The 19,187-nt window shown below is 44.2% G+C and overlaps 1 protein-coding gene across 1 annotated transcript in view; it reads left to right on the top strand.

Moving 5' to 3' along the window:
• Positions 1–2,325: 2,325 nt before the first annotated feature.
• The window catches only part of LOC135717620 (uncharacterized), a 59,365-nt gene continuing 42,503 nt past the window's right edge, over positions 2,326–19,187 (top strand). Inside the window, exons 1-2 of the mRNA XM_065239746.1 lie at positions 2,326–2,421; positions 2,488–4,571. Coding sequence (XP_065095818.1) covers positions 2,326–2,421; positions 2,488–4,571 — 2,180 coding nt within the window. The remainder of the gene's footprint in view (positions 2,422–2,487; positions 4,572–19,187) is intronic.

Genomic DNA, 19,187 nt, shown 5'->3' with positions numbered 1-19,187 from the left:
CGTAGCCAAATCTCTGTGAAAACTAGCACGTCATAATCACAGCCAGACAGTAGAAAGCGTAGCTGAACAACTTTGGTCCGTAAGCCTCTGACGTTCTGATAATAAATAGAGATGAACTGTTCAGACGGATTTGGTTTTGATTTGATTCCAAGCGATGCAATTTGTTGATCGGGTTGACTCCGAACGCTGGCAATATTGTTTTCCACACGAAAACATGGTGGTATGAAGCAACTGGAAGCAGTAGACGATCAAGAAGTGCATAGTTCGTAACGCATACTTGCCTGTAGTAACTGGTTAGAAGACCCCCTCTCCATACTCATACCCAGTGGTCTGATGAATGATGATGCAGGATAATGTGATGAAGGAATTCGGCTGGAAACGTAGCGAGTATCAGATACATAATGGCAAACAGAGGAAGTGAACTTGCCTGAAGTGATGGCCTGGAAGACCCCGTCCCCATACACAGGTCCAGGATGACTGCTGAGCACTGGCCGGAGAGACACGACTGTGATGGGGGGATAAGGGGCTTCCAAATGGCTTGGGTTGTTGCATCCCGGGATGGAACTGTTTATTTTAAATCCACTATGAGAGGCTGACTGATTGATGATTGTTTTTATTTTTCATGGCAGGTTCGGACGTGATGCAGCAGAACCGTTTTTTTGAACATGTTCAAACACACGGACAGTGACTCCTTCTGGCCAGTACCAAGGATCACCCACCACGTTGGATACAGTTTTGCAAACGATCACTGTTGCCGTTGCAGTCAGACCTGAAAGGGTTGCGGTAGCATAACTACCGTGAACGCGCCCCTTTGATGCGCCCGTTTTTGACGTTTCTTGCCATCGCTGTAGCAATGAGGCGCATAGATGAAGGAGATAGATAGATAGATAGATTGAGGAGGAAAATCAGCAAAAAATCCTCGAACTTCAACGGAAGCGGATTGCTAGACGGAAGAAGGCGCTTGAGCGACGGATGGAGCTGACACAGATTATCAACGGTTCTGATGGCGAATCAGATTAAGAGGCCGAAGTTGAATCGGGGAACCGCAGCCGGAGAAGCAGCTCCCGAAGAGTCTAGGTGCGGTTCGCAAAGATCCAAAGAAAAGGTCCGCCGAAAATGATATCCAGGACCTGTTCGATCGTTTCAAGGAACTTCTGGAAGATCGAAATGGAAGTAACCCCCAGAAGCCAGTACCAGGAAAGTCCACAAGAATGAGATCATTGCTTTCTGCAAATCCGAGACTGCCTCGTCCGTCTTTCGAGAAAGATGATGAAGCACTAGAGTCAATCCTCGACGGTGGGGACTACAAAGGCGATAAAGTGGTTGCGGATGGACCGACACGGCTCCAGATAGCGTCTCGACAGGTATTTCCGAGGAGCCTGCCGAAGTTTTATGGAGCAGCAGAAGAGTGGCCGATCTTTATCAGCGCCTACGAGCAGGCAAACCAGTCCTGTGGATTCACCAACGCAGAGAATTTGGTCCGTCTACAGGATGCTCTGAAGGGGAAAGCATTGGATACGGTTCGAAATCGTCTGCTTTTGCCGGAGAACGTGCCGTTGATCATCGAGAAGCTGAGGAAGAGATTCGGGAATCCGGAGATCCTGTCAACCAGATTGGCGACAAAGATCCAGCAGCTAGAGGGACCAAGCTCGGAGAGTTTGGAGTCGGTGATCGAGTTCGGAAGTGCCGTCGAAGAGTTTACTCAGCATCTCAAAGCGGCCGGGCTGGTGGACCACTTGAAGAGCCCAATTTGATGCAGAGTCTAGTTCAGAAGCTGCCGTCGTACTATACCATGGAGTGGGTGGACTACAAGCGACGCGCACAGTCAGTCGACTTGGAAACATTCGGTGCATTCATGGAAGGTCTCGTAGAGAAGGCGTTGGAAGCAACCTTCGAGAAAGCAGATGCAAAGGAGAAGGGTAAGATGCGAAATAGACCACAAACGAAGGCTTTCGTTCACGTCACGGATGGAGATAGCGGCCGGTTGGGAGTGTGATGTCAGCTGGGAAGAATTCGTCACCCCAACCCCAGCGCCGAGAGTTGAAGTGTTCCGTGTGCCAAAAGTCTGGGTATTACGGAAGGAACTGCCAGGAATTGCTCAAACAGAGTGTTGCAGAGCGGTGGAAAACGGTGACTCAGTTGAACCTCTGTCCACTCTGCCTTTACGACCATGGACAACGATCATGTCGTATAAGAGTTCGTTGCAAGGTAGATGGCTGTCCGAAAAACCACAATGCCCTTCTTCATGGTGGACCAGCCGGATACTCGCGAACTCGGGTGCAGTGTAATAGTCATCGTCAGTCGAAATGTGCAGTTCTGTTTAGGATGGTTCCAGTGACGCTGTACAACGGCAAGAAAAGAGTAGATACTCTAGCACTCATCGATGAAGGATCTTCGGTTACCATGGTGGACAGTGAATTGGTGAGAACGTTGGGTGCCGATGGACCAGTGGAACCACTGCAGATGACTTGAACAAACGGCGTACAGCGCACGGAGTATCAGTCGAAGAAAGTGGTGCTTGAGATATCTGCCAGAGACTCGTCGAGTAGATACGATCTGCTGGAAGCTCATACGGTGCACAGGTTAAACCTCCCTGCACAGAAACTGGATTCAGCGAAGTTGGTCCAGGAGTTTAAGCACCTTGAAGACATCGACATTCCCAGTTACGAGAGAACTACACCGAAGGTGCTGCTGGGGATCGATAATCTTCACTTGATCGCCCCGCTGGACTCACGAATCGGAGAATCTGGTAAACCAGTTGCCATTTTGTGCAAGCTCGGCTGGACGGCTTATGGTCCACAACCAAACGTCGTAGGAAAGGTGCATTTTCTGGGACACCATCGGTGCTCGTGTGAGAAGTGCAGCAAAGCGGATAAGGATCTGGATGAGGCGATGAAGAAACATTATCAACTTGAAGACGTCGGAGTGTCACCTATTCGTTTAGAATCGAAGGAAGATCGTAGAGCACGCGAGATTTTGGAGAAGACCACTCGAAGAGTGGGTAGCAGGTTCGAGACAGGATTACTCTGGAAAGAAGATGATGTTCGATTTCCGGAGAGTTTAGACATGGCCATGAAGCGGTTGCGATGTTTGGAGGCTCGGATGAACCGGAATCCTGGAGTGCAGGAATGTTTGCAGAAGCAGTTGGAAGAATATCTTGCCAAGGGCTACGCGCATCGTATCACCGAGCAGGAGTTAAAGGAGACGCCGAAGAGTAAAGCTTGGTACCTACCGCTGAACTACGTGGTACATCCGAAGAAACCTGGCAAGGTGCGGTTGGTCTGGGATGCGACAGCGAGGGCTCATGGAGTGTCGCTTAACGATAAGCTGTTGAAGGGTCCAGACATGATAACGTTGCTACCAGCTGTTATAAGTGGATTCCGCGAGAGAAACGTGGCGTTTGGAGGTGACATTAGGGAAATGTTTCATCAAGCATGGGTTCGTGCAGAAGACCGTCAGGCACAACGGTTCCTATTCGTGGGTCCGAACGGAGCGGTGGAAACGTACGTGATGGATGTGGTTATCTTTGGCTCGACCTGTTCGCCTTGCTCCGCACAGTACGTGAAAAACTTGAACGCGCGGGAACATGCCGAGCAGTATCCGGAGGCTGCCGAAGCTATCGTCCGAAAGCACTATGTCGACGAATATTTCGACAGTGCCGATACAGTAGAGGAAGCGGTGAGACTAGCGATGGATGTGCGACGTGTACACGCCAACGGTGGGTTCGAGATTCGGAACTGGGTTTCCAACTCACAGGAAGTGTTACGTCAGCTCGGAGAGGAGAAGTCTGTGGTGAAACCACTAGAAGTAGACAAGCATTGCGCTACGGAGAGAGTCCTGGGAGTGCTGTGGGACCCGGAAGGTGATCACTTCGTTTTCTCAAAGGAGATTCGCCAAGACCTTCAGCCCTACATTCGGGAAGGTGCTTGGCCAACAAAGAGGATTGTGTTGCGGTGCATTGCCAGCATGTTCGATCCGAAGCAGTTCCTGGCTCCGCTGTTGATACACGGACGGATCATAATGCAGGATTTATGGCGTAGCGGCATAGGTTGGGACGAGAAGCTCACGGAAGCTCACTACAAGCGGTGGGTGCAGTGGACACAGCTATTCCATCTAATCGATGAGATTCGTGTTCCACGGTGTTACCTCGGTGGATTGGACTCGAAGGTCTATGAAACGGTGCAGTTACACGTTTTCACTGACGCTGGAGATGCGGCATATGGATGCGTGGCCTACTTCAGGTTCGAGGACGGCGAAGTCGTTCACTGCGCATTCATCGAGGCCAAAGCGAAGGTGGCGCCATTACAGTACCTGTCTACACCACGGTTGGAGCTAGAAGCGGCTGTTCTCGGTGCGCGATTGACAAAGTCGATCTGCGATGCCCATTCCTTTCCGGTAGCGAAGCGGTTCCTGTGGTGTGACTCGGATACGGTAGTATCATGGGTGAAATCGGACCAACGAAGGTATAAGCCGTTCGTTGCCTATCGTATTGGCGAGATCCTCAGCATCACGAATCCAGAAGATTGGCGTTGGGTAGGAACGAAGGACAATCCAGCGGACGATTTGACGAAGTGGCGAAATTCATAAATCATTTGGGAAGTTTTAATAACATCAGGAATGTCTAGACTATCGATGAAGTTATGAATTAGTGCCGAAAATTTAAGGACAGTTCCACGAAATTCAAAAAAATGTTGAAATCTTCAGTGAAAATTGTAGAACTATATTAACTATTCCGTTTCATTCCACGAAATTTACGGGAGCAAATTGAATCGGGAATTAAAGAAGGAATTTCAGAAAAACTTCACAAAAGTGCGGAGTTCTTCAGAAACATTTCGAAAACTTCATAGTAGTCTATGGAACTTAAGGGAAGATCCGAGCTTCAAAAACTATCTTGAAGATTAGCAAAATGCAAGAGCATTTCAAGACGCTTAGTAAGCTCCAAAATAGGAGTTCAGTTTTATTAGTTTCAGAAAATTTGCAGGATATTAAGAAATTTCCAGATTTTCATAGAATTTCAGAAATGTTAAGAAAATTATTGATATCTTCACACAAGCTCAGAAGATCGTGGATGCTTAAACATGTTTAGGGCAGTTCAATTAAATCAGGGCAGTACAACAAGCTTTATGAGAACTTCAAAAACTTCGACAACGTAAGGAACAGAGTGCCTCAGAGCAGTTCCGTTAGCATTAAATAAATTACATAAATATAAAGAAGTTTCGAGAGCTTGAGGGAATTGTTAAAACTATCATATAGGGTAGGCCTGTGGAAAATTAGATCTTTTATTTTTGTGAGCCAGTCTAATACAAATACAATAAGAACCGTTACTATTAATAAAACTCGAAAGCCATTTGGGGGTGGTTCACCCCATATTGATATTTAGATTTTTAATATCAAAATGTCCTAAACATAAAAAAAATACTCAGTATGATACGGAAGCATGCAGAACGATAGAGACCCCATAGTTACTTGATACCATTCAATTTGTTTACGTAGAAATTTATTTTTATACTTACATTATTAAGTGATCAATTTGCTCCCTGATTACGGTACTTTGCAGCTCGACATATTATTATTACCACCGTTGCAATATGTATCTTTGAAATATCTTTTCGAAAAAATAAGTACATTAGTGAAACTCGAACCGTCCGCACCAACAGCTAAGTCGAGCATTTGATTTTAAAGCAGAATTAAGTAACTTTCCTTAATAATAGGGTTAAACGTGGCATCAGCCATTCCCACGCTTTAATTCGCGACTAGTGCGGTTTCAGCTGAAGCAATTAAAAACCTATCAGATTTCCCCCGACAGAAATCCGGATTAAACCCGCTGTTGCTGCTGCTGGCGCTAGATTGCAAGGGAAAATTGCAAACGATGCCTCTTCCTGCCGCTGCTACTTCACCCACCTCGCGGCTGCTGCTATCTGAGCAGGTAATCTTTCATTAAGGCCAACTCTCAGATCGGTGTAGCCGTCGTGAAAAACTGAAGCCTTCATCATCAAGCGCGGTCGCATCAGCACAGGCACAGGTGATGCTTTCCGTGGATCTCCTTTCCACGTTCAACAAGCGATAATACCTCAACGGAAGCGGGAGAGGAAAAAAAATGACGACGAACAGAGATCCCTAACTTCTGTGGCTGAACTGCTATGTATGTGCATGCAAACGCCGCGGCGGCGGATGTTGTTGGAAACTCATCAAGGCGAATTTAATACTCCGTGACCGAGATATGTTGCCGAGCTCGCGAATTTAGGCTTGCAGAGCTAAAACCTGCCAAAGACCGAGGGGTCGCTCGATTCCCAAACGATGGACAATCGGAATCATAGGCTGAGACACATGAGCTGCCTGCGTATCCCTCACAACAGGCTGATATCTTCAAACTGATTGGAGGGTTCTTTTTTTCCCCTGAATCTGATGGCCATCGCGTTCTCCATACAACGAGCCTCGGTCACCATTTTTCATTATTTTGTTTCATGATGCGTACCAAAGCTGTTTTGGAGTCGGTTTCGCCTAGTCCATCTCGATTCCCTCTAGTCACCGGACGTAGGAGAAGACAGTCCATAATGCACCCCTGGGATAAAATGGTCCTGTGCAGAGCAGCTTAAGTAACTAGCATTTTGGCACATACCATCTTGCGATTAGTAATGAGAAAGCTTTGAAAATCCGCGTGGGGCCATTTTAACCTCAGGGGTGCATTATGGACTGTCCTACACTAACCACCTAAACAAAACAAAAAAAATCCAGAAGCGAACCAACCTCGTCGAACAATGCATTGAATGGTGTCCCGATGCTGCTGAAGCCTAATTCTCGGCAGCAGCGTATGCGGGAGGTTTTCCCACCTACCTACTGTTATTTTTGGGGAGAGAACAGACAAAATGCACAGCGTCGGGTTCATGCAATACTGTCACAACTCACAATAAAAATCGTCGAAAATTTGACGTTGTTTTTGATTTTTCATGTAGAGTTTGTGAAAATACGGTGTAATACCGTGACATAATTTGGCGTTTTTATCCTTTTAAGCGATAGAACGGAAAAATGGGAAATTTTGAGTTGTGACAGTATTGCATGAACCCGACGATATGGACTTCGATGGCTGGTGTCAGTTTGGAGAACGTTTCGCCATGTGACAATAGAGTGCGATGAATGGAAATTTACAAAACTAGCTTTGGGAACACGGTACATGTGGATGTGGAAGACCATATGAAGGCCGTTGATACATCCATCATGTGGCATTAAGAGAATGGCTTTATTCTCGAATGAATGACATTTTGATGGGATTTGCTGGAATCGATATTTCCGAAAGTGGGTTTCGGTGGGTATCATTTTTTTTTTGGTGAAATATTTATTGTATGCATCTTACTCAAAGTGATAGAGTAGAACTAAGCTCGATCATTAAAATCGATCTAATCTATGTTAGAGAATGGAAGCCTTTTTGGTGTAGTTTTCCTCCTAAGTAATTGGTTAATACTTTCCACCCTTAACATCCGATAGGTGTCACCCCACCAGTGATGGATAAACTAGTTTTACACTATAAAGATTTCAGTTTGTACTTCTTAGTTATAGAGACAAAGTGTACAAATAATATGCGTTGCGTTGCGTTTGTAACGGAGTAATTCGTAGGTTGCATACTGGAAACTGTCATGTATCTACTTCAACATTCTTATTCTGATTGCTTAAGGATAACTATTTGTGAGTGATTAATTCTCCAATCAAAGTTCAGAACAGAAAAAGCATGACATTTACCATTGCCGGCCACACCCATCTTCCCCGTTACAAGGAAAGGAAGGATATTTGTTGGCGCCAAAGACGACGAGGTGGCCACCCTGATCAAGGACGTTCCTGAAGGGTGTAGCGCAACGGTCGAAGCTGTCAGTGTCAGCGAGTAAGCGTCTGGCAACACGATCGAAGGAGCCGACTTCCGGAAAAAGGAGAAAAAAGGTAGTGCAAGTAAGCAGTGAACACGCATGATTTTGCTACAGATAAAATTTGTTTTTCCTATTACTACAATCATTAAACTAGATTAAGCTATATTCAGCTAAAGTAGGGATAACGGTAACTTGATTATAACTAAAAAACTTATGTAGACTAAAATTAATTGCCTTAAAAATATTTTTTTTTTTTTTTTATTAATTACTTTATTTGTACAGGCTCAATCGAATAAACTTTACAGAGCCGAGTTATCATTTTTGTTATACATTATTGATTTCTTACATTTAAAGTTAAAGGAGCTGGACCGGATACTCGCGGTTGTCTCGAGGTTAGTGGGGATTTACATTTTTTTTGGATGGGAAAAGGGAGAGGGAGGTTTGAAATGTGGTTTACGATACAAATATTTAATTAATCCTAAAACATGAACGAATTTCTATTCATCTTGAAAACAAACATAAAAAAACCCACACGTACAAAATACAAACTAAACACATGGTTAATAAAACTTACAATCTAATGTTAATATTCTTAAAGTAAACATATATGAGTTTCATAAACTCCAGATCGCGTCTAGCCAAAATATCCCGAACTGGAACATTAGGTTGTCTACCTCGAGCCCGAAGGGAATCGTACAGTTCAGATCTGACTCCGCGATGCTCAGCACAAGACCAAATAATGTGATCTGCGTCCTGGTAACCTTGTCCACATTCACAGAGACTGCTGTCCTTCAGCCCAACACGGAACAAGTGAGCGTTTAACGAATAGTGATTGGACATGAGGCGAGACATCATACGAATGAAGTCTCGACCCACATCCAACCCCTTGAACCAAGGACTCTTCGACACCTTAGGGATGATCGAATATAGCCATCGTCCCAAACTCCCTTCACTCCACTTATTCTGCCAGCTGACGAGGTACTGTTGACGATAAATGAAGAAAAATTCATCGTAGGCGATTTGTCGATCGTAAATATCGCCTTCCATAGCGCCCACCTTAGCAAGTGAGTCCGCCATCTCATTGCCCGGAATCGAGCAATGAGATGGGACCCATGCAAAGGTGATGACAAAAGATCTTAAAGATAAAGCACTTAAAAGCTCTCGTATTTTCATGAGAAAATACGAGGAGTGCTTTACCGGCCTCATGGAGCGAATAGCCTCGACAGAACTGAGACTATCCGTAAAAATAAAATAGTGATCTGGTGGAAGTGAGGCGATCGTTTCTAGCGTATAGTATATTGCCGCCAGCTCAGCAACATATACGGAACAAGGAGCTTGAAGCATTCGAGAGGCACTATGAAATTCGTTAAAAATACCAAAACCAGCGGACGACTCTATTAGTGATCCATCTGTGAAGAACGATCTTGCGGAATCAACTTGGCCAAACTTTGCAGCGTAAATTGACGGAACAATCATAGAACGATGATGTTCTGGGATCCCACGAATCTCCCGCGTCATGGATAAATCAAAACTAACTGAATTGCCGAAGTCGGAGAAGCATACACGATGAGGATTATGCTGTGAAGGGCTGACATCCAGTGTTATGTACACGTAGTACAATGACATAAAATGAGTTTGAGGGTTTAGCTCAAGAAGCTTCTCAAAGTTTGCAATCACCAGTGGGTTCATAATTTCACAACGGGTGAGGAGCCTGAGGGATAATTCCGAGAACCGATCCGATAGTGGCAACATGCCCGCCAACACTTCTAGACTCATCGTATGAGTCGAGTGCATGCATCCTAACGCGATACGAAGACAACGATACTGGATACGTTCCAGTTTGATGATGTGAGTTTTAGCCGCCGACTGGAAACAAAAACTACCGTATTCTAAAACCGATAAAATCGTTGTCCGGTACAACGTTAGAAGATCTTGCGGATGGGCTCCCCACCACGTTCCGGTAATTGTTCGGAGAAAATTGATCCTTTGTTGGCATTTTCGTCTCAGATACTCAATGTGGGATCTCCAGGTGCATTTTGAATCGAACCAGACCCCGAGATATTTGAAAGACATGGAATGAGTGATCGGCTTACCCAAAAGTTGAAGCTTCGGTTGTGCTGGGCTATGCTTCCTAGAAAAAACGACCAACTCAGTTTTCTCCGTGGAGAATTCGATACCTAGCTGAATAGCCCAAGTAGACAAATTGTCTAAGGTATCCTGTAAGGGTCCTTGCAGGTCGACCCCTTTGGGCCCTGTCATAGACACTACGCCGTCATCTGCAAGTTGTCTCAACGTGCAGTTGTCACTTAGACAATTGTCAATTTCTCTGACGTAGAAATTATACAAAAGGGGGCTTAAACATGAGCCCTGGGGGAGACCCATGTAACTAAATCGAGAAGCTGTAGAGTTTCCATGAGAAAAGCTCATATGTTTCTCTGACAGCAAATTGTACAAAAAGTTATTTATTAATGGAGAAAGGCCACAAGCGTGGAGTTTGTCTGAAAGGACTTCAACGGATACTGAATCAAAAGCCTTCTTGATATCCAAGAATACAGAAGCCATTTGCTCTTTTTTAGCATAAGCCAACTGAATTTCTGTGGAAAGCAACGCGAGACAGTCGTTCGTTCCCTTGCCCCTACGGAAACCAAATTGAGTATCTGAGAGTAGGTGGTGCGTCTCAACCCATTTGTCCAAGCGAAAAAGGATCATTTTCTCCAACAATTTTCGAATGCACGATAACATCGCGATGGGACGATACGAGTTATGATCTGACGCGGGTTTTCCAGGCTTTTTAATGGCTATAACTCTCACTTGCCTCCAATCATCCGGAACAATATTGAGCTCTAGGAGCTGACAAAACAAGTTCAACATGCGCCTCTTAGCGACATCTGGGAGGTTCTTCAACAAATTGAACTTGATTCTATCAGCCCCCGGAGCCGAATTGCCACATGAAAGGAGCGCGAGTGAGAGCTCCAGCATTGAAAAAGGCTGGCTGATCTCGTCTACCGAATTCGTCGTTTCGCGAGGAATCATCCGTGCCGGCACGGAATCAGGACATACTTTTCGCGCGAACTTGAGAATCCAACGATCTGAGTACTCCTCGCTCTCGTTGTTCGAAGACCGGTTACGCATCCTTCGCGCCGCGTTCCAAAGCGTATTCATCGACGTTTCGCGCGATAATCCGTCCACGAATTGCCGCCAGTATCCGCGTTTCTTGGCTTTGATGAGGCTCTTGAGTTCGCGTTCAAGAGCCGAGTACGCTTCGAAATACCCAGGTGTTCCACGTTTCCGGAAAAGCTTAAACGCGTCGGACTTTTTACGATAAACCTCAGTGCATTGGTGGTCCCACCAAGGGGAAGGAGGTTTCCTACGCAAAGACGTTCCTGGAACCGGCCGAGTTTGAGCTCGAAGCGCGCTGTCCAAGATCAGATTGGAGAGGAAGTTATATTCCTCCAACGGTGGAAGCCCTTCTACCGACGACACGGCTTCCTCTATCGCGGTCTTGAACGTTGTCCAATCGATATTACGGGTGAGGTCGTACGCGACGTTAACGGATTCCGACGGGTTGAACCCACTGGCAATCGAAATTTTGATCGGCAAGTGATCACTACCGTGGGGATCCTGGATCACATTCCACGTGCAATCCAACGATAATGAGTTAGAGCAAAGTGTGAGGTCTAATTTACTTCCATTCGAGGATGGTCCAGCCAAACGTGTTACTTCTCCATTGTTAAGAATTGTCATATTGAAGTTATCACAGAGGTCATATATAAAAGTAGAACGGTTGTCATCATACAGTTCCCCCCAGCCTGTACCGTGGGAATTAAAATCTCCCATAATCAACCGAGGAGCAGGAAGTACTGAACATATATCTGAAAGTTGTTTTCGATTAACAACGGCTCTTGGAGGAATATAAACAGAAGCAATACAAAGGCTCTTACCTTTAATAATAGCCTGACATGCGACAACTTCAATACCTGTAAATTGTGGAAGATTCACTCTATAGAAAGAATGGCACTTTTTGATCCCCAAAAGTACCCCTCCTCCACGTGAATCCTCACGATCCAATCGAATAATGTTAAAATCATAAAAAGGGAGATCAATTTCCAGAGAGCCATGTTTCACAGAGGGCAAATGCATCGCAATTATTGTTATGAACTAAATACTTGAACGAATCTAATTTCGGAATAAGACTTCGACAATTCCACTGTAGAACAGTGATCAAATCCCCGACCTCGTTTGGAAAATTATCCATCGAAGGAAATGATTGCTGCAATGAGGGGCCACTTCAATGTCAATTGCTTCAAGAGGGTCTTCACAGTAGGAAGCATTGCCAGAACAATGCTTTTGAGAGGATCAGAAATATTCAGGTACTTGAGAATATCGTCCACAATTTTATCAAATGAGAACAACCCAGATGAAGAAGGGGCTTCTGTTCTTAAAAATGGGACATCAGGGGTTTTGGATGTCCCCGGGAGAGGTGGAAAATCCTGGGTATAGTCAGTTCTTCTGAATCCAGGAGGAGTAGAAACTTCCTTTTTTTCCACCACTCCTTGATTTGGGCAAGCTGATTTGGGGTTCTTCATTCTCAACTTTCCGCGAACGGATGCGTTTTCGTTTCCGTGCTGAAAAACAGAAAGAAGTTCCCTCCTCAGCCAAGTCAGAGTCAGTCTCGTCATCTGACAAAAGAGAAAAGGGATTTTTGTCGTTGGTCGATGGCGTGGCCGTCTTAAGCATTTCTGCAAAAGACTGCCGGGAACGTTCCTTAAGTGAGCGTTGTAATTTCTCCCCGCGTTGTTTGTACACCGGGCATGACGAGATACCATGAGGAGTTCCCTTACAGTACACGCATTTTGGTGCGGTAGCTGCACAGGTGTCATCCCCATGCTTCTCTCCGCATTTGGAACAGCGTGCCTTGCTGCCACAGTGGGAGGCCGTATGTCCCAACTGCTTACAGTTTTGGCAGTTCATGACCCGGGGAACGAACAAACGCACAGGTAGTCGAAGTTTTCCCAGCTCGATGTAGTGAGGAAGGGCTGAACCAGAAAAGGTCACACGGAACGAGTCTGTGGGGGTAAAACTCTTTTTACCCTCGCTGACAGATACTGAGCCCAGTTTTTGGACATCCAGTATTTTCACCGGAGGAAGCAAACGGTTCTTGAAACGGCCAACCGCCTGCTTCTCCAAGATCTCGGGGGTCAGACTCGCTTCGGTGACCACACCTTCGATCTCCACATCACGAGCTGGGATGTAAACTCTGTACTCGAGCGTGAAGAGCTGGGAGGCAGCAATCTCGTTAGCCTGCTTCAGGTTAGAGACGGAGACACGAAGTTTATTGTGCCTAACCTTCGTGATTTCAGTCACGGCCGAGTATCGCTTCGTCAGATCATTAGTAATTTGCATTACATTCAAAGGTTTGTTTCTGGGCTGAAAGTAGACAACCCATGGGCCAGTCGAGTCATCTGGATAGGCTCGCGATCGGGGGTTTATCTGAACCTGTCCTTTGCCAGACTGAGACGATGAACCAGGGAGAGATGACGTACGTTTTCGACCCTTCTTGCCATCGCGTGGCAAAGTGGTGTCATCTTCCGACAAAACGTCCATTTCGTCTTGCGACAAAAAGTCCATTTTGCCGTACTAGTGGGAGCGAAAAACGCTCTACCACTGAAACGATAATCACTCGGACACAATACACAAAAAAAAACTACAAACACAGAACACAAACTTAAAATTTAACTGTGGGCGAAAGAGAGAAACAAGAACAAAAACTTATCTGATAATCCTATACTACTACCACCGAGCGTTTGAACGGCAGCAGCGGAGCGACGCGCACCGTGGATGATCTTCGATCAGCGTGTGCGGGCGGTCTTCGTTGGTGTGTGCTTATGTGAGGGTCGGCACTCAGCTGAACACACGATGATAGATGAGCGGTGTAAATGCGGAGGCAGATGCTGACACTCGATGACGATGATCCGTGTGCAGGTATGCGTTACCACGCACCGATGGTGCGCAAAATGGTTGGCGAATTGGCAATCGTAAAAACAATTTTCCTTCCGATGATGCCGAAAACACACTTTCTTCTCAGAAAAAAACTCACTTTTAGTTAATTATTTAGCTGGGAACTCTAAGCGAGAAAAAACTGACAATTTAAATCAAGCGAATAGCGAGAAAACTTCCAAAATAGCGGAGCGCGAACTAAGTCGACCGTACTTCTTGCTAGGACGCAGTGGAATGCCTTAAAAATATTGGTTTCTAGTTCAGTGAAACCTAACCTAACTTAACCTAAATTCGGATAAAAGGCCCTAGATCACGAAAGGCCACTGATTAGTAAGTACTGTTGAGGAATTATATTAACTTAAACAAATTGTAACCCTCCCTATCTTTGAAGCTGTAACGATAATAAAACCGATATCAGAATCAGTGCGGGCTTTTTAATCCGACCGACGCAACAATATTGTTGATATAAAATCTACTTTACGACAGGCCAGCGACTCCCCGACGCCCCCAAATATTCTGCGGAGTTGGATAGATGAGTATGAGATGGGTCAGATTCGCAGAAGCAGGTGATCCGACCATTGTAATTGTGTTGTTTTGGAGGAGCTTGGGAATAAACCCACGATCTTCAGAAAGCAAAAGCGGTAGCCGTCAAGCTAACTGAGCTCCACAATTTTAATTCCAATCCTCTTTAAAATAACATGTAATCAAATAAACAAGAAAGGCTCTCACCAGAATGATCCAATTTCTTCCAGCCATGTGTGATAAAAACACTTTGAAGGATATGCACTTTAAGGGGTCACTTGCGCAGTTTTGAGAACATCTCCAACGGCGGTCGATAGCCGGGAACATTAACCTTACATTTCATCAGTCCGCATCGTGCTCTCTTGCCATGCGAATCTATTTGCTTTTTGCTGAAGGGAGTGTTACTACTACGTAAAGCTACAACAAATTTAAACCGCACTTTTCAGTGCTCAACCTGTAAAATTTCTACCTTGTTAAACTCTTGTTCTTCTTCGATCCTTTTTAGGACCCTACCCGAGGTAATCCTTCTTGGATATCGATTTGGAAAATTCCTCTTCGATCCTTCAGATTCTTATAGTAATCTGCTTGGAAGTCGATTTGGATAAAAAATTTACTGCTGGCATGGCGCCTAAAGGCAAAAGAAAGGGGCAAACTCTTGATCCCCCTTCTGATGAAATTAATTTGAGCAATCAATTTGATTTGCTCACGGATGATGAAAATGATCATCGATCCATTCTGAAAAATTCTAGTAAACTTTCCCGGCTTAATGCCAAGAAGGAAAATATTCCCCCTATTGTGATAACCATTTCCGATTTCCATGCTCTTCGCATGGAACTTTTGAACTTCGTGAAAGTTATGTTTTCACTACAAATTGGACGTCGGGGTGAATGCCGTGTAATGGCTGAAGCCTTGGACGGATTTAAATGTCTTCTCAAGTATCTTACTGAGAAGCAGCACAAATTTTTTACTTATGACACCAAAACTGAACATGTGTTCAAGGTTGCCATGAAAGGACTGCCCAGTGGTGAATTCCTGGATCAGATCAAAGAAGAACTTGCAAAATTACTTGGAGTTGTGCCACTCCAAGTAATCAAAATGAAAATGAAATCCCGTCCTGGCGATTCGTGCAACGGGATTTCTAATGATTTTTATTTAGTTCACTTCAAGTCTAGTGAACTAAACAACCTTAAGGCCTTAGAAAAAGCTAGCCTTATGCTCCATGTCCGAGTGAACTGGGAACAATTCAGAAAGACTGGAGGAAATTTCCAAAACCTCATTCAGTGCCGCAAGTGCCAGGGATGGGGTCACGCAACTAAAAATTGCTACATGTCAGCTAAATGCATGAATTGTGGTGATTCCTCTCACGCAAAGGACGATTGTCCTGTGAAGGAAGATCCTAAGAAATTTAAATGTTCAAATTGTGGTGAAAACCACAAATCTTGAGGATGTAAGACTCGCAAAGCGATTCTACAATCTCGTTCTAACCGTCAGGTAGGAAACGCTCCATGTACAAATTACTCTGCTGTAGGTACAAATATCACCCCTGCTTCAAATTTTTCATTTATACCTACTCCCCTCGCTGCTAACAATGTTCAGCGAGTTAATGGAGCTACCTATGCTGCTATTGCAGCGGGTAGAAATCGAAATACTAATCAACGTAGTAGCATTACTGCCCCTAAAATTTTTTTTTTTTTATAGAATTCATTAATTGACATGATTTCTGATATGCTTAAATCTAACTTCATGTTTGATGCTATTCAAACTGAAGTAAAATTTGATAATAATATAGTCATGACTTTAAAATTCAGTAATGGATTTTAAAGCTTTAAACATTTTAAATTGGAATGCTCGATCTCTTAAAGATAATGAAGACGAGCTATTTAACTTTTTGAGAGTTCATAATGTGCATATTGCCGTTATTACTGAAACGTTTCTTAAACCTGACCATAAGGTTAAGAGGGACTCAAATTATTTAATTTATAGAAATGATCGTCTTGATGGACCCTGTAGTGGCGTTGCCATCATTATTTATAGACGAATCAAACATAAAATTCTTTCTTCATTTGAAACCAAAGTTTTTGAAACTTTGGGAGTTTCTGTTGAAAAAAATTTGGACAACTTACGTCTATAGCTGCCTATTTGCCATTCCAATGCGTAGGCCAGCAAAAGAATTTTCTCAAGGGTGACCTTCAGAAACTTACCCGTCATAGGTCTAAATTCTTTATTATTGGTGATTTTAATGCAAAAAATCGCTCATGGAATAATGCTCAAAGCAATTCCAATGGTAATATTCTGTTTGATGATTGTTCTGCACTATTCAATATCCAGTCAGAAATCCAGAAATCCCTCAACTATTGATTTGGTCTTAACTGATTCATGTCAACTTTGTAACCAATTGGTTACCCATGCTGACTTCGGTTCTGATCACCTTCCAGTAACTTTTGAAATATCCCAAGAAATAATTTCTTATCCCAACAGCTCTACTTTCAATTACCATAGAGCTGATTGGGAGCAATATCGAACATTTATGGAATATAACTTCGATTCAAACATTCCTTTGCAAACCAGAGATGAAAATAATTATGCTCTTGAATCTCTGACAACTTCTATAGTTGAAGCAAGAGCTGCCTCAGCACCAAAATGCGAGGTTAAATTCGATTCAATTATAATAGAAGACGATCTTCAGCTCTTGATCCGTCTTAAAAATGTCCGTAGGAGGCAATATCAAAGAACACGCGATCCTGCCATCAAAGTTATCTGGCAGGATTTGCAAAAACAAATTAAAATCGATTCTCTACCCTGAGGAACAACACTTTTGAAATTAATGTTTCAAAATAAGACCCGAGTTCCAAACCGTTTTGGAAACTCGCAAACATTTTGAAAAAACCTCAAAAACTTATTCCAGCGCTTAAAGAAGGTGGTAAAATTTTGATAATAAATTTGGAAAAAGCTCAGAAACTAGCTAAGCATTTCGAGAGCTCCCATAATTTTAGTTTGGGTCTTTCTAGTCCTATTGAGAATCTGGTTGCTCGGGAATATTTTTGATGATTCCTGCGGGACTGATTTGGACGAACGAAGATCTATAACCAAAAAAGTAACAAAATATGGAAGTTCCAGGTGATGATGGTACGTTCTATATCCTCATCAAAAAATTCTTGGTAAAATTATTTAACAGATGTTTCCATTCAACATCCTGATAAATGGAAAAGTGCAATTTTTTTTTCCAATTTTGAAATCGGATAAAAATCCAGCTGAAGCTTCTAGCTACCGTCCAATAAGTTTGCTTTCTTCAATAAGTAAACTTTTTGAAAAGATTATTTTAAATAGAATGATGCTTCACATCCATAAGAACCCATGTTCTACCGAAGAGCAGTTTAGATTTGACCATGTCCAACAAGCAGAGTGTCGTTCAAGGAATAGCCCGACGAAGTCTTGCATGACGCGTCGAAGACAACCCTGACTTCCGTGGTCGTACTGGATTCCTTGAATATGAAGGGATGTGGAATGTAATAGTGCTGACTGTGGTTATCTACAGGCTCTTCCAGCTTCTTCATGTGTCCAAGTTGCATATACTCCTCCATGATACGAGTCCTTGATAGCAGGATCTCGCTCTAGCTGACTTTTTTGGGATCTTCAACCCGTGGGAGACGCACGATGTACCTTCCTGACGTGTAGTCGTTGCAGCGTACAGCTCCTCACAACGACTTTCTTCGGTAGACTGGACCGGATCCGATGGAATTGTTTCCATTTCCCAAAACCTTTGTAGAGTGGATTCCAGCCGTTCATCTACGGTGGAGAGATAACAGAACCGTGGAATGCAGGTAGCAATGCGAGCTGCGGAACCAGTAACCGCCCAACCAAATGGTGTTTCGACTACCCACGGAAGACCTTCACCTAGAAAAATCTTCCTACCCGAGTGGAGTTCCCAGTAAGTTTCACTGCCGATGACGAGGTCGACAATTCTGGGAATACTGAAGTGAGGATCTGCTAGCTTTACATCCGGAATTTTCCATGCCGAAATGTCAATCGGCGTTGTTTGGAGCTCCGATGATGGCTGCTTCAATACCAAAAACTGCAATTTCATCGAGATCGTTCGATCTACCGACTCGATGGTTGCGGTAATGGCAGTACTGACATTCTGTGTGGATGATCCAATGCCTGCGACGGACACGTTGACTGTTGATCAGCAACTGTAGAGGTTCTTAGCTAGCGGTTTCGAATTGAAATTTGACATCGATGCTAAATCGAGGAGAGCTCGGACCGTAATCGTCGATAATGTTAAGAACAACCGTTTCTAGCAATGTCATGGTGCATGCAGTTTGGACTGCCATGCTGACTTGGCGGGAGCCAGAAGGTTCAACGATTGGTTACGTGGAAGGAAGCGATTGTTGAACCGAGAAAGCTGATGGTACAGCAAGATTCGGTTACACGGCAGAACTTCGAGACTCAGCTGAACTGGATAGAATCGCTGATACCTTCATCGGAGCAGGATCGTGCAAGAGAGAATGCTGTTTATCGTGGCAAGTTCGACAAGTGACTTTGGAACCACACTTCTTGGATTGGTGACTGAAGCTTAAGCAGTTCCAACATAATCGTTTCTGGGAAACCAGCTCGCGTCGCTGGCTGACAGCTTCGAATTGAACAAGACAGTGGACATGAATACTGTGGAGACGAAGCTGTTGCTACATTGGCTGATATCTTTGACTTGAATTCTTTATTATCGATGCCGGCCACCTTCATTGAGGTGAATTGTTGCGAATCAGGTCCAACGGAATTGGGAATCCGAACTCGTTGATAGAGAAAATCGACCAG

The sequence above is a fragment of the Ochlerotatus camptorhynchus genome, unplaced genomic scaffold (assembly GCF_037179485.1).
Source record: "Ochlerotatus camptorhynchus isolate MF236.1 unplaced genomic scaffold, CSIRO-AGI_Acam_v1.1 ptg000062l, whole genome shotgun sequence".
NCBI classification, from domain to species: Eukaryota; Metazoa; Arthropoda; class Insecta; order Diptera; family Culicidae; genus Ochlerotatus; species Ochlerotatus camptorhynchus.
This window is presented reverse-complemented; position numbering and strand designations above follow the sequence as displayed.